We start from the raw sequence: 27,666 nt of genomic DNA, 5'->3' as shown, positions 1-27,666 counted from the left end.
ACCTTTGAACGTTGGGTTATCCCGCTGTGCAATAAATACATTAATCTATGTGTGTATACTTTTGGCCATGTGTGCTGTAACTTCCTTGCAAGCATAAAAACCGCAGCTTCAGTGAACCTTGAAGTCTTTGTTGTGATGCAAATGGTTTTGCTTCTACTAGAGACGTAAAGAGAATTGTCTTCTTGTTCTTTGCACATCTCCTGCTGGGAGTGCAATTGCACCACTTCTTAGGATGCCACAGTCATGTGGCTCTTTATTTCCGACATCCCTTGTACTGAGTACATCACAATGCTTCCCGGTTTTACCCCTCCAACTTGGTGCTCTAAATTTCTACATACACAATTCCCTGTCCTCATTCTACTTCCTGTAACATAAATGACCGCCATAATTCCTGCCTAACGCTGCAACTAAGGCCATTCAGTGTTGCCGCTTATTGGAACGACTTTCCGCTGCAGCTTAGTTCCCACACTTTCTTGTTACATGTGAACCTTGATTATCATCAAATATAATAATTGCCTTGCTCAGCTAATTGGACGTAACAATCTGTATCTGAAAATTTTTCAACGACAGACAAGGTACCTAACTGCATGGTGCATGCGACTTTCTCTTACACTTTGGTGGACCCACGAATATCATGTAACACCCATTAAGATCACCATTTTTGTCACTAATCATAAAAGCTATTGCTTCCACATTCACTCCCTGGATGGACAAGAGAGCACAGTGAAACTTTTTCCGTTCCAAAATAGGAAAACATAGCTTCTCACAGCAAGCCCCTAGCCAGCATTTGGGTGCCTCGGTGGGTTTTCTGTTACTGTAATAGTTCATCATCATAGGCTTTATTTCGATATAAACAATATCTTTAAAAGCAGTACAGTTAGTACAGAACAATAAGAGAATAAAAGGAGCCAGTACATTAACAAGCAATTCATATTACAAATGACCCCAATAAATTAGATAAAATCATTTAAGAACAAATTAAACAAGATAGGAACGCCTAGATGATCTAATGCGCCAGGCCCAACCCAGGAACTTAGCTATACCACAAGCAAATAGTGGGCGGGGATCATTTTTTAGAACACGTAAGGCCTCCTTAAAATGCCTTGTCCCAAGTTCTCTGCATAGTGGTTTTAACCACCTACTGCGGGGGAGAGCATAGGCCGGACATTCAAAAAACAAGTGTGGGATTGACTATCTTATGCTCACAAAATGGGCACATAGGGATGGTTTGAGCCGAGGCCTTCCACCTAGAGGTAAGTTCCCCTACAGGAAGTAGGCCTATCCTGAATTGAAAGTACAATGCTCTATCACTGCGCTTTATAATGATGTCCAAGTAGGGTTCGCAAAGGGGCATATCTTTTACTAGTAGGAAGTCCAGGGAGGTCCTGCAAAAATTGGAGTTACCAGATCTGCTATCGGCTACCCAATTCCAATATAATTTCTTTAGCACAGGTTTAGGGGGGGCAGTTCTATTAACCCAGGCATTACCAAGGCCCATGTTGAAGAGAAGACGCTTGACTTCCCTCAACCATTGTATCTTAGACCAGCCCGGTGACTCCAACACATCAGTTAGGCCTTCCGCAAAGCAAGACAACTCTGGGACTCTCCAGATTCTTGCCCATAGAAGGAGAGGGCGGAGTAGAGCCTGATCACCAATTGAACTTAACCCCATATCCAAAAGCAGTGGGAGGGTTGGGGTACTATAAGGAAGTCCCATTAAATCTTTCAGAAACTTATTTTCCGAGCGAGTTAGCTGGTCCGCCTTATATGTCCCCCAAAGTTCTGCCCCATATAAAACTGCATTAACGCCCCTTGCCCTGTAGATGTCAAGAATTGTTACAATAGGTTTTAGGGTTGAGGCACGTTGTTCCTTGAGAAGGACACCCAAGACCCTTTTATGAGTCAACAACATCTTTTGTAAATGACATTCCCAACTCATCGAGTCACAGAGGCGGATGCCAAGATAGTCGAACTCAGTAACCCTCTCTAGAGGAACAGCATCTAAAATTGGTGGTTTGACTGTCTTTTTCGGGGGATTGAGAACTAAATACTTAGTTTTCCCAGTATTGATAACTAGCCCCCTTGCATCGCAAAAGGATTTGAACCTAGATAACAGGCTCTGCAGGCCTACAGGGGTCTTGGAGATCAGGAGGGTATCATCTGCAAATAGAAGAGTAGGTATTTTTCTGCCGGCCAGGGATGGTGCATCTGATGGAACTTCCGATAAAAATTCCACCACTCCATTTACATACAAGGAAAACAGAGTGGGGGCTAGAACACACCCCTGGCGTACTCCTCTATTTACAGGTATTCGATTTGTTTTTTGGCCCGGATTACCCCACCTGATCTGGGCAAAGTTGCCGGCATGCAACTTTATCAATAGGCTTAGAAGGTACGGGGGAATGCCCAAATCATTCAGCACACCCCAAAGTTGGTTACGCGGGACCAGGTCAAAGGCAGTCCGCAAATCTATAAAAGCGAGATACAGACTGCCTTTGCCCAGTACAACCACTTTCCAATAGAGCATCAAAAGCCGAAAAGATTGCTCTATCGTCCCCATACCTGATCTAAAACCAGCCTGGAAATCAGAGAGAATGCTTTTTTCCTCCATCCATTGTAGTATCCTACCCAAGATCACTTTGCCTGCCACTTTCTGTGAGGAGTCTAAAAGACTTATGGGGCGATAATTAGCGGGGTCGACCCGACTCCCTTTTTTTAAAATGGGAACAACTTCGGCACCCTTCCATGAGCCTGGAAAAGTTGCCCCACTGAAACTAGCATTCAGTAGGGCAGCAATAAGTTTCCTCCACTCTACTGGGTTGATACGTAATAAGTCCCCTGGCAAACTATCCAGACCTGCCGCTTTATTGGGGACAAGACATGTAATTGCCCCCACCACTTCCTTAACTGTGAACATATGCTCCTCAGTAAGTTCACAGGGTTCTACAGAAAAGCATTCTGTCTGACATGTCCCCGCACTCAGGGCCACAGAGTAAAGCAGGGAAAAGTGGTCAAACCATGCATCCTCTGTTATATTGCATGTAATTAAGGAGTCCACAGGCTTGTCCCTTGCTCTTAGTAAGTCCCAGAAACCCTTGGAGTCCTTCCTTATGCTAGCGGCTTTTAGATCGTGCCAAAACTGGTCCTCCCATGCAATTTTAGCCTCCTTTATAATTCTCCTCTGGTTACCCCTCGCAGCACTAATCAAGGCTCTGTCCTTAGATTTAACCGCCTTGATTAGTTCCCTTTTGGCCTCTCGGCAAACAGGAGTAAACCACCCGACGTTGCCCTTTGTGGCGCCTCTTGAATTACGTCTCTTTCCCACATTGGGGACTAAGAATAAATCGCCTAGTGCATGCGTGATTTGGTCGAACAATAATGAGATCTCCTGTGCACTAGCAGGGGGAGAATCTAGGCGATGGGGAATATTGGACATTATTAACTTTACCTCCTGAATCTTGCACTCCCTGGCAGCAAAATTATTCCATTTTAGGCGCCTACCACAATTTGAGGGGCATACTTCATGGGTAGCTCTCCACATATGCGGGATTCGAGGAGGGGAGTGGCCCAACCAGAAGGGGCACAGGGATAGTGACAATGGATTATGGTCACTGTCAGTAGACGGCAAGACCACCATATCCAACAAATAGGGCCACAAACAGTAGTTCAGCAGAATGTAGTCAATCCGTGAGGAATGCCCTACTCTGTTGAACGTGTGGGCCCCCATTAGGTCTGAGTTGGATCTGCCATTGGTGGCTCTAAGGTTATACTCCATACAAAGTGCATTGAGATCAATAGCACCTTGATTCCATCTCCTAATAGGTGGAAGTTGCAATATTGGAATGCCTCTCCTAGTGTCGTCTTCTCTATTGCCCAGCACATCATCTGCAGCAAGGGGTTCATACGTGCAATTAAAATCCCCGCTAGCAAGATATAGGCATCAGATTTGATACTTCTGAGTTCCTCGTCAATGCCAGTTGAGGATAACATAGAAGAACCCCCCCGTGCTCCTCTAATATAGATATTAAGAATTTCAAGTACTTTCCCTCCGCAAGGGCCTCTAACTATTAGCCTTTGGAGATCAGGAGACTTAGTGGTAATAGATTTGATAGAGTAACGCAAGGAAATATTCACCCAAATTGTCAGCCCTCCCGAAGGACGGCCTTTCCCTCCCTTAGGGCGTATGGCAGGGACAGAATAGGTGGTATAACCCATCTTGTGTTGAGGTTCCAGAGACCAGGTCTCCTGGAATAGACAGATCCCAAACGATTCGATCAAGGCATTCCAATCTGGTATACCCAAATTCCGTCCAAGACCTGCTATATTCCAGCTAACAACCTTCAATGAGACACTGCGTCCCTCTTCCCGCCCTAACTCCATATTACTAACAGGGGGGGGGGGGGGGCTAGCAGTAGTTGGAGTTGTCTCAATGGCCGGCAGCGACAAGGTCTCTATAGTTGTGATAACCTCCTTCAGAACAGCCTTGGTTTGGGAGGATGGGACTAGCGTTTTTGAATATAGCAGAGGTGAATGCAATTGCTCCCTAGGGGTATTTATATTAGCTAGAGTATAAACGGGTGGCCTCGCCAATTCCGCACCAGTCAATTGACTAATGCTTAGTAGCTCCTCTATTCCCTCAGTATATATTTCCCTTGTTGGGCTGGTGGTAAGTCAATAATGTTGGAGGGGCCAATCTCGTGACTGGTATGGAGGCTTGACAGAGAAGCTAGGGTGGAGGAGGGGTCCATAGAACTGTCTGCCGCCTCTCTCCTCCCGCCCATAGAAACCAGCTGTCTTCCCAGACTAGTTTGGGGAATAAAAATAACTAAGATCGTATGTATCAATTTGGCCCCCACCGACGGGTGCACTATACACCCTCTGAGGCCTACTGCAAACATAACTAGCCACTCTTGGGTCGTCGAAATTTACGATAATACAGTCGCCGTTTATGGTTTTTTGCTGAGGACCAATCCAACCAACTCTCCTAACATGTATAATCCGACCCCCCAAGGGTTTAGGCAAAGGCCTATTTTCTTTGAGCCAAAAAAAGAGTCTTATTGTATAGGTCCTCAAAGGTCTCCCGCTTGCCCGGACCAAGCACTGGCACCCCGGTCAAGACAGCTACATAAGGCTGGCAGGCAGGGGGGAGGTTGACATTAGTCGCCCTTCCCTCGCTTAATCCTTCGCTTAACGAATGTGAACCAGCTTTTGCAGGATTTAATTCTTCAGGGTTTAGGATCTTAGGTGGGCTTGAAGCCACAGGCCTAATAGCAGGGGTAGTGGAATTATCTTTGGGAGCAATACCAGAGGCTACGGAGCAAGTCTTCATTTTGCCTGACGTAATATTGGTGGTTTTAGTAGGCTTGGTTTTAACTGCAGATTCAGTTGCCGACAGGCCAGGCTTCCTTCCCACCCTTGCAGTTGTAAAAGTAGGCTGTGGGGCACAAGCAGGCGCCTCGAGTACAACTGCTATGGTGTCTATTGGAGAGACTAAGCTTTGAGGCACTAAAGATGACTCCCTACTAGTATTCCCTCTCCCTTGGCCATCCTCCCTATTTCCCAGCTGTAGTTTAATAAATGATTTTAGCGAGAAAAAATTGTCCAGGGTTACCTGCTCCATTTTGTCCACCCACTGTGAGAGGCCCTCGATTTTGTCCAGCACAGGGAGAAGTAAGGATTTCATCATTTTCTCTAAATTGTTAACAAGTAGGGAATCAGAAGGTGGTTGTGTTAAAGAGTTTCGGAGCGGTACTCCACAACCAGTATTCAATATCCCACCTGAAATACCCATCTCTAAAGCTCCCTGCGGTGGGCAGGAATCTCGCCCCACTTTCGCCCCACCCGACCTGGTGCCAATCCGCCTGGGCCGCTTAAAAACTTTAGCCAGATTGCCTTTTTGCGGGGTGAGCAGCCTTTTCCTTTTAATAGGGGCAGGGTGAATTTCTGTCTGTACCACTAAGGCTGGAACAACATTTGTTTTTGCGTGGGTGGGAAGACTGGCCAAGGGCAAAAGCAAGGGGTCCGCCTCGTTAATAGCTGTATCTATGACCAAGTTAGATTCAGCTTGGAGCACTGCATCTGTCAGCACTTCAAGATCATCTATATTGGCACTCAGGGCAGCCACCCGGGGATGGTCCAGGGGAAAGGGGACAAGGGAAGGGGGCTCCTGGCCACGTTCAGGTGAAGGCACCAATGCTAATGAACCCAGCGATGAGCGTCGACTACTATGAGGCCCTCGCGACAAGCGGCGCTCGGCCATGCCAATTTCCTTGTCAATTACGTTGGCCACACGTGTAATAAAACGATCCATGGTGCCAATCATACTCCCCCCATCACCCTCCCCTCCCCCCCTCAAACTTTTACCGGAGCGAGTTGACATTTGCAATCAAGTACTCTGTCCAGATCAGGTCCCAAGGCACACAGCACAGTCCCACAATTGCCAACAGAAAATGGAATAATAATGTACTTATCCACAGGACTGCAGCTAGATGCAAAGAGGGTGGCCCAACCCGACCTTGTTCGACCTCGGACGGCCACAGACGGCCCGCCCTCTGCCGGGCTCAGCCCGGCGTCGCCCGCGCGCGTCCCGCGACGCGGAGGGAGCCTCGGTAAAAGTAGCGCCTCCGGGCGCGTTCTCCGTCAGAAATGGGCGGAGCCAGGGAGGATGCTGGGGCCTGTAGTTTCCCCCTGCTGCGGCCTTTTCTGTTACTGCATTCAGACCTGCCACAGTGACCAATCAGCAGTCAAGGGCACTAAAAACAAGCATTTGCAATGCAATAGATCTTGCATTATTGAAAGTTTGAGCTATTGGCGTTGCATTATTATTTGCAACGCCAATAGCTCAACCTTTCAGTAATGAGAAACTTATTGCATTGCAAATGCTTGTTATCTTGCTTGTCCGGCTGTGTTGTTGGTTTATTGATTTGCTGTTACGTTCTGTGACTGCTTCGGATTTTTGTTGAGTTGGTGTGTTGTGTTTTTGCATTGTCATTTTTTGTGTTGCATTATTAGGTCTCGCCTGACCCAGCGCATGCGCTGGTCTGGCGAGACTTTTTGAGAGGGCTCCAAAAAGTGCTACCAGGCCAGCCTAGAGCTACAGTGCATGTGCGCGAGCGCCGCGCTTTTCCGCCATTACTTTCACTTTCGCGGCCGCTTTGATGTTTGATCGTGATCACTTTCGCGGCCGCACGGCTGCTTGGCATAGCCAATAGGTCTCGCTTTTGGGACCTTATAAGTATTTAGTTATGCAAGTGTTGCATGGCTAAACACTTATAATGTCCCAAAGGCGAGACCTATTGGCTATGCCAATGCTTGTTAAAGTGTAATGAGTTTGGATTCTGTTAACATTTGATTTACATTCTTTTGTGGTTGTGGTGTTTTATGTTGTGTGCTTTTGTTGTCTGATGTCATATTATGGTGTGCTGTGTAGCTTATTTGCATATTTCAACAAATGTTGCTGCGTTTTCAGCCAAAAGCAGCATATTCCATTAAGGTAACAGAAAAACATCACATTACCACTGTTGGATGTGGTTAACACACCACAAGGCCAACTACTTTGACTTTCCAGGAAGCACATCAGTCTAGAGCCATGGAATAGGCTGTCTTACAATACACTTCCCACGCTCATGGTAATGTGATCAGCCTGAAAAGAACTGGTTGAATTTCAGCACCATTGTTCACACAAGTTGCCACTACCCCACCCAGCCCCTCAATACCAGCCTTCAACAGTGACCCTCAAGTTTCCATAACCACTCTCTCTCACATGCTTTTTTTGTTGTTTTATAGCGCTACTCATACCATTGTGGGGTTTCAAAGCACTTTACATCACACACATTACACAGAGACAATGAATCACACGTGTGTAAATCAGTGTATAAGAAATGTTACATAAGAGAGGACTACAAGGGGTAGGAGTCACATGTCATCCATACTGGTAGGAAGTATAGATTGAGTGCTTGATCTGGAGTAGCAAAAACTCAAAATTTAACGTACCACCATGGTTGGGGGTTGCCTTTACTGATAAGAATTTATTTCTACCCAAATGATTACTTTTTGCAACATTAGGATAATGAAAGACAAGGGAAGAAATCATTAACGCTCTAACCTATACCTTGCAGTTTTCACGCAGCTATATAGATATTATTAAATATCTTATAGGCCATGCTAAAAAGGAATGGGAGTACGACAAATGGGAGAAACTTAAAATCACCTTGGCACGAGGAGATTCGCGATTATTCTGGCGCCTCGTGAACACAGGTTCAGAATTGCAGACCAGCGCAATTGAGCCGAATATTTCTGCTACTATGTGGAAAAACCACTTCAAAGCCTTATACAGTGTACACGAGGATGCCCGACCCAACCCCATTATTTTGGATAGTAATGAGTCAAAAAGCCTCCCATTCACACTAATGGAGGTACAAGATGCAATAGGGAGGTTAGCATCAGGCAAGGCCCCTGGCTTAGATGGTCTGCCCGGAGATTTATTCAAACATGAACCTGCTGTTTGGGCTCCCTATTTATTAACCCTTTTTAACTCTGTTTTAGATGGAATGGAGGTGCCAAAGACATGGTTGGGTGCAGAGATCGTCCCAATATTCAAAAAGGGCTCTCCCCTGCTCCCTTCCAATTACAGACCTATTAGTCTAATCGACGTTCCCCAAAAATTGTTCGGTAGACTGCTATTAAACCGACTTCAGGCCTGGATGGTTGAGCGGGAGATATTGAGCCCATACCAAGCTGGATTTAGAGAGGGGGTCTCCACTATAGACCAGATCTTTCGTTTTAACCTTTTATATTGGAAGACTGCATTAATTGAGGGTGGTACTTTATATACGGTTTTTGTGGATTTAAGAGCGGCGTTCGACTTGGTACCAAGAGATAAATTATGGATAGTTTTAAAAGATCTAGGTGTCCCGGCTGATTTTTTATCAATGTTGATGAGACTCCATCAGGGTAATTTCGCCAAGGTGAGGTGTGGTAGAGGAGGAGCCCTTTCTGATGGTTTTCCCGTAGATACGGGGGTCAGACAGGGCTGCGTCCTTGCACCGACCTTGTTCTGCCTCTTCGTGGACGGGGTCATGGATTTTTTGCAAGGGTTAAGCGATACTGACGCCCCCAGGTTGAATGGCAGCAGGGTCCCGGCTATTATGTTTGCGGACGATACCCTGCTGCTCTCTAAATCCCCCATGGGCCTCCAGCAGGTGTTGGATGGATTTACGAACTTTTGTGAGAGGCGTGGATTGGAAGTCAATGCGACTAAAACTAAGTTCATGATTTTCAATCCACCCCTCTCAACCCGTCCAAACCCTACAATAGGGTCTGTTAGATTAGACCGGGTCTCTACTTTTGAATACCTGGGGGTAACCCTCAATCAATCCATGACCTGGGATTCGCATATAACCAAGGCGAACCTGAAATTTGCGCAGCGAATAGGCGGGTTATGCAGGATGGTATCTGGGTCGACATACAAACCCTTTGGCCCACCTCTCCACATCTATAAAACTCAGGTTAGAGGGGCAATAACATACGGGGGCGAGATATGGGGGCACACAGTGTGCCAAAAAATGCAGATCAACGAGAATAATTTCATTAGACAACTGGCTGCATTACCATCTAGTACCCCACTACTCCCGCTAAGATTCGACCTCGGTCTCAGACCAATCACTGAGGAGTTGGGTCTTAAGCCTCTGACTTTCTGGCGTAGATTATGGAGTTCTCCTGATCTATCCAGTTATAGAGCCGAACTGGCAGAAATTCTGTGCCTTCCCAAACTTACACGAATACCTTGGTTTAAATACATTAAGCATACTTTTGATATGTGGTCAAATCCGGAAAATGCTTGTAGTAGGATCTCTCGTAGCTCTCTGGCAAAGATATACTATGCCCATAAGCTACAGGCTGCAACTGAGTCCCTACGTCAGGAATCATTATCTAATCATTTCCTTGCTATTAAAGACCACTACTCCTTGGAACTTGTCCTTGATGATATAGCTCCTCAACTAACAAGGAAGCTTTATATGCAGTGGCGTTATGGAACTCTCCCTCTGAGGGTACATGTTGCACACTGGTCTAAAACACACTCTATAGTGAATTGCCCAGGATGCTTATCTACGCGAGAAGATGAATTACATATTTTTTTCTGTCCCGCATATAATGCCCCCCGGAAATATTGGCTTATTCCACTCCTTAGGTATCTGGGTTTCAAGAAATACTATCCTGCATACAGAGTTTTAAAGTCAGATTTATCGGCACCAACTGTATTTGCTGTTGCCAAATTTTTAACGGCGATGTGGTTCACCCGTAATCGACTTATTAAACTTAATAGCACTAATTGTTAAATAACTTATGCTCTTTTATGCGACTGTTTTATGGTTTCATCTAATCTTACTTTTTTATGCTAAATGTAAATTTTGTTGTATGTTGTTCTCTTTTATGGTCCATAGTGGCCGAAATAAAGATTATGATGATGATGATGATATTAATTCATAAATTGCAAGGAACAAAAAGGATCTCCCGGACCAAAGCAGTAACCCACTAAACTATTTACAGTACATGCACTTCTGTGATCTGCATGGTACGTATTCTTTGGAGCCGGCATGTTCACCCTCTGCACTACTTTATGATGAGTCAAAACTTATAGTAGACAAAACTCGATCTCTCTCAAGAAGGTCCATTAATCTCCAGAGTTACCGGGACATTTTTATTGTTGCCTGAAAGTTGCTGGAGACAAAGAACACTGCAGCAGGTGCATTTAAATACACAATATATTTGACAACACAGCACCACCTGAAGTCAGGCCAGTATGATGACGTGTTCTGTTTGAGCTCGATGTGGAGATCTGATTCGTATGAAGTGGTTGGCAGTGACGCATGCTCTTCATACCGTCGGCCCACACCCAGGGACCAAGAAACGTTCTCTCTCTCTCTTTTTTCCCGCCTCTCGCTGTATTTCTTATTGATTGGCCTTACGTTTTCTACCCTCGCTATTTTTACCTCTTCACTTTTATTATTTCTCCCCCTTTCTTTATCCCGGTTAAGCTAATAACATCGTTACTTTTCTCGTTCTCTTTATTTCTTCTCTGTTGTTATCCCACGGTCTCCCTTATTGCATTCGTTTCTTTGCGCATCTCCGTGGCTTTTTCCCGCTACATCTTCAGTTGCTCTCTACACAGTGGTACCTCCTATTTTTGACTCTGCTCCGTTGTCCTTTAATATTGACCCGGCTTCTCCCTATCTCGCGCTTGTACTAAACGGTTCTATCGCTTGGTTTGCCGCATCTGTTTGGTATATAATTTTAAAGACACATTGGCGTTTGTACAGCTCCGTATGCATATGAGTATTAACAAGTTACACACGGTTTATTATTGCAGATTTACACGAATATCGTCCTCTCACCCTTAATACATCCCCGTCCTTCAAACAGGCAATCCCCTCGCCCCTAACTCACTTGCACCTATGGAATTCCGTTCACTCCTAACCCAACCCCACCCTCAATCTCCCCCTCTAATGTCCCCAGCTGCCTTTTTTATTTATTTGTTTGCATATTTTATATAGCGCGAACTCGACCCGAAGGTATTGGAGCGCTGTACACGAGGACCGTATTTACAGTACATATTCAGGCACGGGGAGATTAAGTGATTTGCCCAGAATCACAAGATGTGGACGCGACCTCGAGGCTCGAACCCTGGTTTCCTGCACCAAAGTGGAACTCCCATAATCCCCCCTCGTCCTCCATCCACTGTCCCTTCAAGGGCATTTTCCCTTCCCTCTCAGAGCGAGCGGTCTGCCTTTACCTTGTTTCCTCGTCTGTGGAAGGCTCCGGTCCTGCGTTCCGACTGGTGTGGGAGCGGCGCGCGAGTGATGAGGAGCACCGGCACAGCCCGCACTCCGCACCTGCAGGCACCTCCTCCATAACAGACTGGTGCCGACGAGGCCCCTGCTCCACCCCCTGCTCTCCACCCTCTGCGGCCTCTCTCCAGGTGCGGGCTGAGGCTATTAATACTCTTGAATAGTGCATCCCGTGAAAAAAGCCGCCACTGGGTGTCCGTGAGTTCAGATTTGGGTGTACAGGGGCCATGACTGACAGTTCTGGAGTTCCGGCCAAAAGCGGAACGAGTTTCTCACAGTGCCCCTCAGTGGATCATAAAGAGGGTTATGAATACATGCTCACCCAAAGCGTGGCCTCTCTGCAGAGCGCACAGATCAATGGTGTGCGCCAAGTGAAATTGTGATTCTATGTGAAAACGTGTGAAGGAAGCACAGCTGTTAAAGTACTGACAGGGTGTGTTGTGGGTGGAGATGGTAAGGTGAAGGAAGTAGGTGAGGAGAGAGTGAAATGAGGGTGATCAAGAGGAAAGAGATGAGGTTTGAGATATGCATATGGAAAGTTTTACAATGATATTGGGAGAAAAGGGATGTGTTTAACCAAGAGACTGCAGAAGAAAGTGGTGAAAGAAAGAGGATTATGGGAATGACCGAGCATTCCGAAGGCCACTACCCCTTCCACAGGTTGAATTCACAGTTTTATAATTGAAATATTTCCCATTCTAATTACTCACAGCACTTTTTCTGATATAACTCCTTTATCTGATGATACTAACAAGCATTGGCAAAGAGAATAGTTATTTATCTTATTTTAGGCACCTAGCCAATTTTGTGTGATATCTGTGAATGCAATAAAACTCACAGAGAGGCATCCAAATAATGGATGAAAGACACACTATGGGCAGCACTGGATTTTAGGAGCGAGAGGCTGAGTGCCAGGCAGCAATGGTGATGCCTAAACCAGATGCCCGGTAGTGATGCTGGGCGACGGATCCTTTGGTGACTGATCAGCAGCGTGTGTGGATGCTTGGCACGAATGCCCAGCAGAGATGTCAAGTGATCGATTGCCAAGTAATGGTCGAGTAGCATGATATGCGAAGCACATGATTTTGGTTTGCACATTTTATGCCATGCCCATAATTACACAGGCCACACCTTTTGTGAAGGATTACTAGTTACACTTCTTAGGCCACACCCCGTGAGAGACCACCCCCACCCTACTTTTTTCACCCTCCGAGCGCTGACATGGTATGGAAAGGAGGGACTAGGAGAGAGGAAATAAAGAAGCCAGTGAGAGAGAATGGGAGTGAGGGGACTTGTGAAAGGAGTGGCCTTCTAAACAAGCATTTGCAATGCAATAGGTCTTGCATTTGCGAGAGTTTAAGCTATTGGCATTGTAAACGACAATGCCTTTTATTTATCGGTTTTGAAAGCCAACACATAAATAAAAGGCATTGTCATTTACAATGCCAACCGCTCAATCTTTCGCAAATGCGAGACCTATTGCATTGCAAATGCTTGGTATGTGAAGGAGGCAGACAGAGTGACGGAAATATACGCAGGGAACAGTATATGAAAATACAGTGTACAGCAGGAAAGAGGATGACGGAGTTGGGCCTCCCAGGGATTTGTTTTATTTATTTTTTAATGTGTTTTTATATAGTGCGAACTTTACCCGAAGGTGTCAGAGCGCATTACAACAGAACCAGTTACATTACATATGGACTTCAGAGTACATGAAGAACATAAAAGATATCGTGCACACCCTTAACAAACACGCAACACATTTCTCACACGTGCACGAAGCAATGGTTAGTCCTTCACAACCCTAAAAACTGCAGAGGCATTTAGGCAAACTCCAGAAAATTACTTTTTATCTTTACGTCCACTGCTGTCAGTAGTAAAAAAGACGTAGGCTATCCTGCGGTTCTCTTGTTCTATGAACCAAACTAATACACCTGGTCCCTGCTAGAACCCACACAAGTACTTGTACTGTAGTGCACTACCCCTTACACAAATGCACCGCCCTGCCAGCACCATGCCAAGCTCCATAAAAGAATATCTGATCTATACTGTATCCCATCTAATACCATACAACATGGTTTCTACTACAACCCAATCCCTTTCCCTCCACGGTATCAATATCCTGTTTTCTGCACACTCTGTATCTATTAAATACAGTACACTTTTCTAGTGCACTCTTTATCCAGGCGTACCCGTCGTCCCCCCTCCAGCACTTGGTCATCAAGCAGCACCCACTGTGTGCATATGAAGGTGCTTCCGTGGCAGGCAAAAAGCTTGACATTGGTGTCACCGGTGGAGAACGTTTCAAACAGGAATAAACTGCTCCACAGCAACAGCTATTTCAGAGACGGTGCATGTGGCTTCACAGCACCCTAAGACGTGCATTTTTAGGTTGAGCCTTAGCGCAGCGCGCATGCGCTGCTCTAAAGAGAGGGCCTCTTGGAGCTGACCAGGACTTTTCGCACACATGTGCGTGTGTTTTTTTTTCCATTGGTCTATGCGTGTGTCTTTCTGAGAAAGACATCACGCAATTGGTCAAAGGTGTCTGCATGTATCCTCCCATGGCCTAAGGCATGCGGTTACGTGCATGGGCCATCTGTTTGACCATCTGCGTGCTTGTTATCAGGAGCCTTTCTGGCCTCTGGCAAGTTGCCCAAGGCCCCATGTAATTTTCCCAAATCTGCGCAGATGGCTTGCTTTTAGGCGGGGTTCTTAAACTCACGGCGGCATTTCACGTAGCTGCTGACATCCTGCTCAGAGCGTGCTCTTTTCACCGACAGACTAAAAACGCCTCCCACTTCCTTACCAGCATACTGACTGGGCTGACTCCATGCGGCTACCAGTGCACTTCTGGCCGTGTGAATGTCGTCTCTCAAAGACACTTCGCCTTAAGGGGTTCCCGGTCTTTACAAACTGAAATCCACTAGCCGTAATCACGCCTCTCACGAATGTATTATATCCTTTAAATTACGACAAGCAGAAACAGCTACTGACACCCACCAATCAGGTTGGTGAATACATATTCTTTTAAAAGATTAAAAGGGTGGTGACCTTCGAATAGTTGAAGGAACTGTTGCCATGGGATTGGCTGGAGAAACTCCTCTTAGCTGCTTATAGGCTGGGTGATCTCAGAAATTATGCCTCTGTTTAGTATTGGCTGAAAATCAGGTTGTTAGCTGTTCATTGCCCCTTAAATTGTGCATCTTTACTGGTACAGTGTTTTGGTATTTGCATGTCCCCAAGCTCCGGTTAATTGGCGGGCTCCAGGCCCGGAGCGAACCGGACACTCGGTTTTGCCATACCAGTCTCGGTCAGCCAGTATTCACCGCTTGACGCTGTCGGAAGACGCTGCGTGTGCCTTTAATCACAATATGGGTGAGGTTGAGTAAACTAAACTGTTATGGCGGGCTTAGTCTGAGGGGACTCCGCCCAGCAGCATCTTCTGTACCCAATCTGAATGCTGCCAAGAATCCGTCTACTTATAATTGTACAAGTGCGTCATCACCAGCAATCAATTACCGGCCCTGCAGCACGTGATCTCGTTACTGTCAGAAATTAAAAACCGTATGTAGGATACCCTCAACCAAATAGTTGAATTTTATTACCAGCCTCAGATAGAACAATGCAGTATTAAGAAGCAGATGTTGCCGTGCAGGGATTTTCAGAACACCAGTGCCATCCTCTCTTTCTCTAAGCAACAAGGTCATTTGTAGCAATCTACCTCTTGTGGCCATTTGTGTTGACGATGTAAGGCTGAAGCCTACCATTGCCTTAATATAGTACTGGCTGTAGGCAGCAGTTCAGTCCTGTTCTCTTACATTCGGCATGAGAGGTAAATATGGTATATATTTTTTTGTGTCCATGTGAATCATGTGCTCTTCAGTGCAAAGGAAGGTGGTACAAGCAGGGCAAGAAAAACCATATATGCATACTAATAAAATATTTCTCAAAGCGGGTTTAAAGGATTTTCAGTTTTCATTACAAGACCGGAGGCTATCATTATGCATGTGACTTTTAATGCAGCCCCCAAGCAGCCGCATACATCATGAAGCAAAGATTCCATAAAGAACGTTAAGAGTAAATAAAAGGCATGAGACCATAACATTCAGCCTCTTTTAAATGCGGCCCCAAGCAGATAAGTTCTTTTCATTACTTCTCTAGCATGGAATTAACAATGTTTGTTGATGTTATTTGCCTGTTTTGCCATGTCTTACTGACGTTATCACCACTCTAACTTCTGCGCATTTTCTCTGGGCCCTTATCCCCCAGCTTTTTCACTCTTATCTTTCCCGGTCATTGCATCCTCCAATTTACGGAGTTCAATTTCTGACCTTCTCTATTGCTTACTGAGGTCGACTTATGACCTTGTCTATTGCTTATCTTTCACTATCTTCAGTGTTTGCTCCACCCGCCTTTTCTTGCTTTGTTACAAATTTACTAAGCGATATTTCTTTTTCACTTCATTTCCTTACCCCGGTCTCCCCTCGACTCCTCCGTTAGCGCGCTATCCCCCCGGAGCGGAATTGGGGTGTAAATGATCGAAACAGGCTTCCGCGCTGATTCGGTAAATATTTGAGGAATGGTCCTTGGCAACGCACCTCTAACGTCGCTGCATTGCCAAGGAACATTCCTCGTTGTTTCAATGACGCACTACGGCTTAGAAAGGCCTTTCAATGCCCCGTCAAGCGCGCAATACCGCTAACATAGCAACCACCCTAACAACAACTTCCTGTAATCGCGCTCGAGCGCATTTACCGTCCTTGGAGCGTACGATCAGCTGGCAGTTTAGCATAAACCATTTCTAACGCCCAAATCAATATAAATCCATAAAAATAAGAAAAAAGGGGGAAATCTATTCACTATTTAATATAAGATCTATTATCATTTTAATATTAAGAAGAAAAAAAAAAGGAGAACAATTTGATTTATTATCCCTTCTATTTAATCCTGACCTCCTTTATCATGTCTGACCTTGATTCAGATGAGGCAGAGGCTAGCATACCCACCCCTAACCTAAATAATGAGGCTTTTAAAAACATAATCCACGAGGAAAGGAGATCTTGTATGTTGGAAACTATCTAAAGTACTGACATCCAAAAGATCCTTCCAATGCGAAGAGGATGTTAATATTCAAGAACAACATACCCTTCCTAATGATGATCTCGTCAATATAAGGAGAAAAAGACTTTAAAAAAGTAAGAATTTAGATTTTATCCCCAAGAGCACTGGAGGCCCTAGTACCTCCACCTTTATGGGAGGCCACCGCACCTCAAATACTTTGGGTGTCCCTAGCGGCACAACGCATAAAGGTGTCCCTAGCGGCACAATGCATAAAGGTGTCCTCAGCGGCACAAAATATCTGGGTGTCCCCTGTGGCGCAAAATATCGAAGTGCTCAAAATGACGACCTCGATGAGAGAGATGATGATTTTGAAGACGACGATGCCTCGGATTCTCCTGACGAATATATTTTAGACCTGGATGAAGAGGACCATGAGTTCAACTCACAACTCCTGGAGGAAGATCTCACTCACTCATCAAAAGATACCATTCTAGACCCGTTAGGTTAAGAAATGTTCTCCCCTCTTAATATAAAACACCCCAGGAGCTCAGAATGGGTTCCTCAGCATCACGTGAGCAAATTTATAAATAAATGGCTAAGGAACCCACTAGACAGGGATGCTCGCAATCTCTTAAGAGCTGAATGCTCCAGACCCTCCATCGGAGATAAAGCTTGCCAGACTCCAAATCTTGACCCCGAACTCATCAAATACCTTTATAAGCTCGGGAGAGACCCGAGGAAGGGAATGTAGAGATCCCTTAATGGTTGTCAAGATAGAGTCCTGGATATCCTAGGCCCTCTTGCCAGAATTATTGATATAACCGAAGATAGCCACATCAATGGCACCCCCCTAAACACAGAAGTAATTAGAGGTCTTAGCCAGAGAGCTCTCGTGCTACTGGGTAATGCTAACGCCAGCCTCAACTCAGAGAGGAGAAGAGTAGTCCTCACCAAAATTAAGCGATCTAGCCAACAAAGAACCCTCCATCAACCCTAAGGGCTTGCACTTTGGTGAAGACCTGATTAAAACCCTAGGCAAATATGTTTCGACCTTTACGGCTTTAGATAAAGCCCACCAAAATATGAAAATAATTTTTAATGCCAATAACCTTTTCGGGAGGGCCGGGAGACGGGGCCTGTCTTCCGGCCGCTTCAACAGCAGGCCCTACCCTAGAGGAAGAGGATATGGTGGGAGGGAATTCCAACCCTCGAATACCCCTCAATTCTTTCCACAAAGAGGAAGAGGACTTCGCAGCAGAAACTTCAGATCTTGTGGAGCATCCAACGACAACAACACCCAAAGTGAGTACAACTCCTACCTTCCCTCCTCCTCCTTTTTCCCCAAAACTGGGAGGCAGACTCAAACTTTTCTTCCACAATTGGAAATTAATATCCCAAGACCCATGGGTTCTGAATACTGTGAGAGGGTTTATGATAGATTTTACGGAAACTCCTTACCAGTCTTCTTTCCCCAGAGACATTCCTCTTACTTTAGATCAGGAAAAAATAATACAGGAAATCTCCCCTATGCTTCAGAAGGTCACTATTGTAGAAGTTCCACTAGTGATGTTAAGATTTATAAGCTCTCTCTTCCTCGTCAAGAAAAAAGAGAAAGGTTGAAGACCTGTCATAAATTTAAGGGATCTTAACAAATACCTCGTTTCCAGACACTTCAAAATGGAGGGCATTCACCTCCTCAGGGACTTACTCCTAGAAGGAGATTGGCTTGTCAAATTAGATCTGACGGACGCTTACTTTACCATCCCTATGGCCAAAGATCAACAACCATTTCTTCAATTCTTGTGGAAAAACCATCTCTTTCAATTCAAAGCCCTCCCTTTCGGTCTCTCCTCGGCTCCTTGGTGTTTCACCAAAGTCATGAGATCAGTCGCCTTCTTCCTAAGGGCAAAAAGGTATTCGTATGATACTATACCAGGACGATATCCTCATTCTATCTCAAGACCACTCTCAAATCATTCAGGAAATGAAGACCGTTATAGACCTATTAGAAAACCTGGGGTTCCTCATAAACAGAGAAAAGTCAATTCTCTCTCCGTCCAGAAACGTGGAATTCTTGGGATTTACCGTAGATACCATAAAATGCCTTCTTCTACTCCCTCCAAAGAAAATATCAAAAATCAAGAAAGAGATAAGACACATTCTAAGACTACAGGAGTTTTCCTTAAGGGAATTAGCCAGGTTACTAGGCCTCCTTTCATCTTCCATCCAAGCTATTTTTCCAGGTCCCTTAAATTATCGTGCCCTTCAGAGAGTAAAAGCGAGGGCCCTTCGATCTCATCTCACTAGACCAGGAAGGAAGACTAGAACTGAACTGGATGGCTGGAATGGGAAAGCAATTTTTGGTTCAGCACCAGAATTTGTATTAGAATCCGATGCGAGCCTTCATGGCTGGGGAGCTTGCTTCCAAGACCAGAACACTGGCGGAGTCTGGTCTCTGGAAGAATAGTCACACCACAAAAACTTCTTGGAATTGACAGCTGGCCTCTATGCCTTGATGAGTTTCAAACAATCCATTCAGGGCAGATCTGTCATTCTAAAGATGGACAACATGTCCGCAGTTGCGTATATAAATCGCCTAGGTGGAACAAAATCTGTAGACCTCTCGAATCTAGCCAAGACACTTTGGATGTTCTGTCTGGAACACAAAATCTCTCTAAGAGCCGAATATCTCCCAGGAAAAACAAACGTATCTGCAGATTGGAACTCAAGGTTCCTCTTAGCCTACAGCGACTGGAAACTCAATGTCTCTGTATTCAACTCTCTCAACAACTCACGGGGCCCTCTGGGAATAGATCTCTTTGCCAGCAGGTTGACATTCCAACTCCAGAGTTACTACAGTTGGATGCCAGACCCGGGTGCTCTGGCATTGAATGCCTTCCTCCAATCTTGGGAAGGCACTAACGGTTATGCTTTCCCTCCCTTTTCAATGATCCAAAGGGTCCTTCAGAAAGTCAGACAACATCGATGCTCGATTGTCCTGATCACCCCCTTCTGGCATTCTCAGGCTTGATTTCCAACTATCCTGGAAATGACTTACGACCTCCCTTTCCTAATTTCTTCCCTAGTGGATCTTCTTACAGACATAGATGGATGTCATCACCCCATGGTTCAAACAGGGAAGCTCAACCTTCTTGCCTGGAGAGTGTCAGGAGATCCAACGATCTCTCAAGACTTTCGTCAACAGCTTCAACTCTCCTCGGAGAGTCATGGGCCCCCGGCACACACTACCGGTATAACATCATATGGAAATCATGGGTTCGTTGGTGCTTGGAAAGGAATCTGGATTCCGTGGAAGCACCTATTCGTTGACATAGTCAATTTTCTTGTAGAACAATTCGAACGGGGCCTTAGTTATAGATCTATAAATTGATCTGCTATCTCGGCAGGTCATTCCCTCGTTAATGGTAAGACAATTGGTAAAAACGCAATTATTTGCACAGTTCTCAAAAGCATCAGACTCAGAAGACCTCCTAGACCTAGATACCAATCCCTCTGGGATGTCAACTTGATTCTTGATCTTTTTTCAAATTGGCCTAATAATACCCTTCTAAATAGGAAAAACCTTTCTATCAAACTCGCTACTTTACTTTGCCTAATATCCTGTCGTAGAGTTTCGGACATTAAAGCTCTTGAAATCTCGAATAGATCCTACAACATGTTTGGAGTCAATTTTGATCTTTTTAGAAGAACAAAGACTATGTCCGATTCTATTTTTTACCCTCGTTTTGATTCTTGCCCAAAACTTTGTGTCGTTGATTGTATGAAAGAATACGACTGTAGAATGAATTCACTTCGCCCTTTAGGTGTGAATCAGTTACTTATTTCCTTTGTCAAACCTCACAGAGCTATCACCTCTACTTTTATTTCTAGGTGGGTTAAAATTGTTATGAACTTAGCAGGAATTGATCTAAATATGTTCAAAGCTCACTCTATCAGAGGTGCAATGGCCAGTAAGTCATTCTGGTCTGGAGGTAAGTTGGACGATATCCTTAAGGCTGCTGATTGGTCTAATGCTAGAACTTTTGCTCAACATTATTGCAAACCAATTTCTCATGTGTCCGATGTAGTCTTACAAAGCTACCAACATGCATAATGGTAGCCTCCGGTCTTGTAATGAAATTGTGATTCTCCTATTAACATGACTAGAGAATCAATCAATCAATCAGTGACACTTGTAAAGCGCGCTACATACCCGTAGGGTCACAAGGCGCTGGGGGGGGGGGGGGGGCGGGGGGGGAGGGGGGGGTGCCGCTACTGCTCGAACAGCCAGGTCTTCAGCTTCTTCCTGAAGGAGAGGTGGTCTTGGGTCAGGCGCAGGTCGGTCGGGAGGGAGTTCCAGGTCTTGGCGGCCAGGTAGGAGAAGGACCTTCCTCCTGTAGTCGCTCTTCGGATGCGGGGGACGGCGGCGAGGGCGTGGTTGGCTGATCGGAGGTGGCGTTTGGGAGCGTGGAAGTTGACTCGGCTGTTGAGGTAGCTCGGGCCTTGGTCGTGTAGGGCTTTGTGTGCGTGGGTGAGGAGGCGGAAGGTGATTCTTTTGTTGACGGGGAGCCAGTGAAGGTCTCTCAGATGTCCGGAGATGTGGCTGGTTCGTGGGATGTCGAGGATGAGTCTGGCTGAGGCGTTCTGGATCCGCTGGAGTCTCTTCTGGAGCTTGGCGGTGGTACCGGCGTAGAGGGCGTTGCCGTAGTCCAGTCGGCTGGTGACGAGGGCCTGGGTGACGGTCTTCCTGGTCTCGGTGGGGATCCACCAGAAGATCTTCCGTAGCATGCGTAGGATGTTGAAGCACGCCGAGGAGACGTTGTTGACTTGCCTGGTCATGGAGAGGGAGGAGTCCAGGAGGAAGCCCAGGTTGCGTGCATGGTCTGTCGGTTTGGGTGCGGTGCCCAGGGCGGGAGGCCACCAGGAGTCGTCCCAGGCGGAGGGTGAGGAGCCCAGGAGGAGGACCTCCGTCTTGTCCGAGTTCAGTTTCAGGCGGCTGGTCGTCATCCACTCGGCTACCTCTTTCATCCCTTCGTGCAGGTTGGATCTGGCGGCGGCGGGGTCGTTGGTCAGGGAGAGGATCAGTTGGGTGTCGTCGGCGTAGGAGATTATGCTGAGGTTGTGTTTGCGTACGATGGCCGTGAGGGGGCTCATGTAGACGTTGAAGAGGGTGGGGCTCAGAGATGATCCTTGAGGGACGCCGCAGGTGACTTCGGAGGCCTCTGACTTGTACGGTGGTAGGCGGACTCTCTGTGTTCTTCCGTCGAGGAAGGAGATGATCCAGTCCAGCGCCTTGTCCTGGATTCCGATGTTGCTGAGGCGCCGTACTAGGGTGCGGTGGCAGACCGTGTCGAATGCCGCAGAGAGGTCTAGGAGGATGAGGGCCGCTGTTTCTCCATTGTCCATCAGGGCTCGGATGTCATCGGTGGCGGCGATGAGGGCGGTCTCGGTGCTGTGATTGGCTCGGAAGCCGGACTGTGAGGGGTCGAGGGATCCGTTTGTCTCGAGGAAGGCGGCCATCTGCTTGTTGACGGTCTTCTCGATGACTTTGGCTGGAAACGGGAGGAGCGAGATGGGGCGGTAATTCTTGAGGTCGGTGGGGTCCGCTGTAGGTTTCTTTAGTAGGGCGCTGAGTTCGGCGTGCTTCCAGCTCTCAGGGAAGATGGTGGTGTCGAAGGAAGTGTTGATGATGTCTCGCAGGTGGGGTGCGATGACAGCGTCGGCCTTGTTGAAGACGTGGTGAGGGCAGGGGTCGGTCGGTGATCCGGAGTGGATGGAGTTCATCGTGCGGATGGTGTCTTCGGTGCTGATCGGGGTCCAGGCGTGGAGGGTGGTGGTGGGGGGTGGTTGTTCGGTCATGGTGTGCGTTGGTTGGTTGTTGAAGCTGTTATGTATGTCCGCGATCTTGTTGTGGAAGTATGAAGCGAGGGAGTTGCAGAGGTCTTGCGATGGGGTGATGTCGTTGTTTCCTGCGCTGGGGTTGGAAAGCTCTTTCACGATGTTGAAGAGTTCCTTGCAGTTGTGTGCGTTGTTGTCCAACCGGTCTTTGAATGCTGTTTTCTTGGCGGCGCGGATCAGCTGGTGGTGTTTCCGGGTGGCAAGTTTGAAGGAGGTCCTGTTGTCTGGTGTCGGTTCCCTTCTCCAGACTTTCTCGAGGGCTCGGCAGTTCTTCTTGGAGCTCTTGAGTTAGTCGGTGAACCATGGGGCCTTCTTGCTGCCGGGTCTGCTAGGCGGGGTCCTCAGTGGGGCGAGTTCGTCCGCGCAGTTGCTGATCCACTTCGTGAGGTTGTCGGCGGCTTGGCTGGGGTTCGCTGAGCTGGCAGGAGGGTGCTGGTTCAGGGAGGTGGCGAGCTGGTCTGCTGTGATCTTGTTCCAGCTTCTGCGGGCTGCCTGTTGCTGGTGTTGGTGGGTCTTCGTTCTCTTGAAGGTGAAGTGGACGCAGCTGTGGTCCGTCCATTGAAGCTCTGTGGCGTGGCTGAAGTCTATGTCTGTGCTGGATGAGAAGACTGCGTCGAGTGTGTGTCCGGCGAGGTGGGTGGGGGTGGACACCAGTTGCTTGAGTCCCAGGTTGGCGAGGTTGTCGAGCAGGGTGCTGGTGTTGCGGTCGTTGTTGTTCTCCAGATGGAAGTGGAGGTCTCCCAGGAGGATGTAGTCGGCGGAGGGGAGGGCATGCGGGCTGACGAAGTCGGCGATGTCCTCGCTGAATTGTGTGCGTGGTCCAGGGGGTCGGTAGATCAGGGTGCCTCTGAGGGTGGTGTTCGGGTTGGTGTGGATCTGGAAATGCAGGTGTTCGGCGCTGGTCAGGGTGTTGTCGGTGCTGGTCGTGAGACGGATGGTGTTCCTGTGGATGATGGCGATGCCTCCTCCCATCTGGTTGGCGTTTCGGTCCCTCCGGACGACCTTGTAGCCCTCTGGGATAGCGATGGCGATGTCGGGAGCTGAAGAGGCGTTCATCCAGGTCTCCGTGAGGAAGGCGACGTCAGGGGCTGTGGCGTCTAGAAGGTTCCAGAGTTCGATGGCGTGTCTGTGGACGGAGCGGGTGTTGAGCAGGATGCACTTGAGGTGGGTGCTGCTGGTGTTCGACTTGGTGGGTGCTGGTGCGAGGCTGGTCCGGATGCAGGTGAACTTGCAGGCGTGGCAGCTGAAAGGTCCGTGGGTACGTCGTGGAGTGGCTTGATGGCATTCTGGGAGTCGGCCGGTGTTGAGTGCGGTGAGGGTGGCGGCGGAGTACGTCAGGCGGGTCGGTCGGGATCTTCGTTGGCCAGGGGTCCTGGCGCTGGGCGCGGTCCGGTCGCGGACGGGCGCAGACGGGCTTACCTTTGGCGCGCCTTCGGCGCACAATCGGCGCGCCCGCTGCGCGTTCGCACGGTCGCCATATAAGGCGAAGTGCGCGGGTGGGCGGGGCAGCTGGGAGGCGGGAGCGGGGAGGGAACAGAAAGGAAAAAGGGGCGTGGTCAGCGGTGGTGGCGGGAAGCGGGGAGCGGGGAGGGAAGGCGGAGGGCGGCGAGGTAGGCGGGCAGACAGGCAGGAGAACGCAAAGGGCTGAAACTGACTAGGAAAAAATACAGGCACAAAAGTCAGACAAAAGCTGCTAACACGGGAGGAAAATGCAGAAACTGACTAGAAAAAATACAGGCACAAAAGTCAGACAAAAGCTGCTAACACGGGAGGAAAATGCAGTTCAAACAAGCACAAATGCTAGACAAAACAAGCAAAAACAGACGCCAGCGGCGTCAGCCGGCAGCGAGGCAGGCAGCGAGGCAGAGGGCAAGGCGAGGGGGCACACACAGCAGCTGGTGGCCGTGCGGCGCGGGGGTGTCCCACAAGTGGGTCACACTCACCTGCGTCGCACGGTCGCCATATAAGGCCAAGTGCGCGGGTGGGCGGGGCAGCTGGGAGCGGGGAGGGAACAGAAAGGAAAAAGGGGCGTGGTCAGCGGTGGTGGCGGGAAGCGGGGAGCGGGGAGGGAAGGCGGAGGGCGGCGAGGTAGGCGGGCAGACAGGCAGGAGAACGCAAAGGGCTGAAACTGACTAGGAAAAAATACAGGCACAAAAGTCAGACAAAAGCTGCTAACACGGGAGGAAAAATGCAGTTCAAACAAGCACAAATGCTAGACAAAACAAGCACAAAAGTCAGACAAAAGCTGCTAACACGGGAGGAAAATGCAGAAACTGACTAGAAAAAATACAGGCACAAAAGTCAGACAAAAGCTGCTAACACGGGAGGAAAATGCAGTTCAAACAAGCACAAATGCTAGACAAAACAAGCAAAAACAGACGCCAGCGGCGTCAGCCGGCAGCGAGGCAGGCAGCGAGGCAGAGGGCAAGGCGAGGGGGCACACACAGCAGCTGGTGGCCGTGCGGCGCGGGGGTAATGGATTTCATTAAAGACACGGAGACTAACATTATCCCTCCCTCCTCTTATCCCATTAAATCTTATCTCTACAGTATAAGAAATCATACTGATGTGTCATTTATAATGTTCTATACATTTAATTATAGATGAATTTTATTAATGTTTTTTCTCTTTGTATGCTTCTTTTAATCACATTGCTTGCTCACCTAATTTATCCTTTTATTAAACGAGATTGGCTTGCATTTGTTTCTATCTGTTTCAGATAATCTCTCATAACGTCAGGACTCTGACTTCCTATTCTTCATCATCCTTGGTTTCCTGCATTGCCTGATGGTTTATCCAAGATGTTTGCAGCTCTTTAAGGAACTTTAATCCCTTTTCAACACATAAAACATTTCAAGTTTTGGAGGAACTTTATCCTGTTTTACGCCCGATTTAAAAGAGGCTGAATGTTATGGTCTCATGCCTTTTATTTACTCTTAACGTTCTTTGTGGAACCTTTGCGTTATGATGTATGCGGCTGCTTGGGGACTGCATTAAAAGTCATATGCATAATGCTAAGCTCCGTGTCTTTAATGAAATCCAGATTCTCTTAGATTAATAGGAGAATCGCAATTTCCAAGTATCCCATGGTTGCTGGAATTGCCCCTTAAATAGGGAGACCAGGCGTCCCGGATTTGCCGGGACAGTCCTGGTTTTGAACAGCTGTCCTGGCAGATTTTGGCATATTTGGCTCATGTCCCGGTTTTTTGACAGGGTCAACGGAAAACAGTGAGAAACATTTTTTTAGGTGTTCCAAAACAGGGATAGTTAGCAGCCGTCATAAGTAAGCACTTTTATTAACAGGTATGATGCTGGTTTTAAACATTACATTTTATTTATTTTCTTAGTGCTCCTTCTGCGTTTCAATGTTGTTGAGGGCTGTTATTCGTTGCCACTTCATTGGTGTAAAATTGTAGTCCTTCCTCTATTTTTGCGAAATGGACCGGTTTTTGGGTCACAAGCTCTGGTCACCGTAACCTTGAAGTCTTTGAGTGACTGTGGACTTCCCCTGACTTAGTGACAGACAAAACACACTGTTAGTGAATTATTCCTACTCCTGCTGTCTATCTATCTTTCCCAAGAGGCAGGCTAAAGGGCCTGGAAAGCAGGAGTCTGTCCCTGGGGTGCCTTCATCCAGAGGGCAGATCCTGCACTAAACAGCTGTCAGCTATCAACTAATTACCAGTACTCAAAGGAAGCTGAGATTTAGTGGAAAAGCAGAAGCCCCCCGGGGAGGGAGGGTTTATGAAGTGAAGGAAGCTGAAGAGCTTACAGAAAATGAAGACCAGGGCTGGCATGACCCCTTGTGAAGACTTCACAGGGAGAAAACTTTCCCAAAGTAAGATGCATAGAGGTACCTTGATGGGGATGTAAAATGGTAGACAAAAGCAAGAGGACAATTTGGTCATCACAGGAACACCTCTGGAGAAATCGGCAAAAGTGGATCGAATATATCTTATGGTGATCGCACAAGTGATAACTACAGAATGAACACAGGGGTAGGGGAAGGAGGACTGAAGGCATCTTAGAGGAGCAATCCAAATTTTCACCTTCACCACTACATCCTCTTGACCACTACTCCATGCAGAGAGGATCTTGATATTCTAGAAGAAGCTGTAACATTAACTATGACAGTCAATACTCTCTGTGAAGAGGTGGAAAGTTCTACACAGAGAAACTGCATAAGGTGCTAAACAAAGAAGACAAGACTCAAATGAGGCCAAGTAATAGAGCACATAAGTGGATATGGTAATGTAGCTCAGTGGACTAATGTGTCCATTGTACAGATCTCTAGGTAACCAGAATGCCAACAGGCTCTCTCAGCCTTTCTTCCTTTTGAGGTTATTAAAATTAGTGCCATAGAGTTGGATAATACATTACAGCTGTTATCAGCTGCACTATAAATGTGCAGTAATTTTTGTTATTTTAAATGTGAGCAGCATCAGATGCAGGAGTGGCCTAGAGAATCCTAAGAGCAGGAAGAAGATAGCCAGTATGTAGGAGTGGTGCTACCTGCCTTAGGTTAAAACATTTGGCAATGCTAACATAGGAGGAAGACACAAAGAGAATCAGAGGAAGGAAGGAGCTATCATATGCAGAGTGACGTCTATAGATGTACGGCAGGGAGAACTGCCTTGTTGGAAAGCTCAGAAATAGCAAACAGAAGAGATCAAGTTCTGCTCCCAAACACCCTCACCTCAGTCACAGAGCACTCCAAGCTACAATCATTAGTTTTAAAACATGGACCTCACTGACTCAGTTCCAGGCGCAGAACAGTAAGGAGAGGTATACTAGGAGGGCAGTGTTATAGGTGAGCTCTGCAGAAATGTAACTATTGAAAACTGGCGCGATTGGGACACCA

At 47.1% G+C, this 27,666-nt stretch overlaps 1 protein-coding gene across 3 annotated transcripts in view; it reads right to left on the bottom strand.

Moving 5' to 3' along the window:
• LOC146858246 (apoptosis-inducing factor 3-like) overlaps positions 1-27,666 on the bottom strand; it is a 569,318-nt gene that overhangs the window by 505,409 nt on the left and 36,243 nt on the right. Inside the window, exon 1 of one of the 3 annotated variants that reach the window (XM_085649065.1) lies at positions 11,792-11,947. The exons of the other annotated variants lie outside the window; for them this stretch is intronic. Coding sequence (XP_085505191.1) covers positions 11,792-11,910 — 119 coding nt within the window. The 5' untranslated portion in view covers positions 11,911-11,947. Of the gene's footprint in view, positions 1-11,791; positions 11,948-27,666 lie in introns of those variants that run through there. 3 annotated transcript variants of the gene reach the window in all.

This window comes from Triturus cristatus, chromosome 3_2 (genome assembly GCF_964204655.1).
Source record: "Triturus cristatus chromosome 3_2, aTriCri1.1, whole genome shotgun sequence".
In the NCBI taxonomy this organism is placed as follows: Eukaryota; Metazoa; Chordata; class Amphibia; order Caudata; family Salamandridae; genus Triturus; species Triturus cristatus.
Note: the sequence above shows the minus strand (reverse complement) of the source record. Positions and strands in the feature narration are given on the sequence as shown.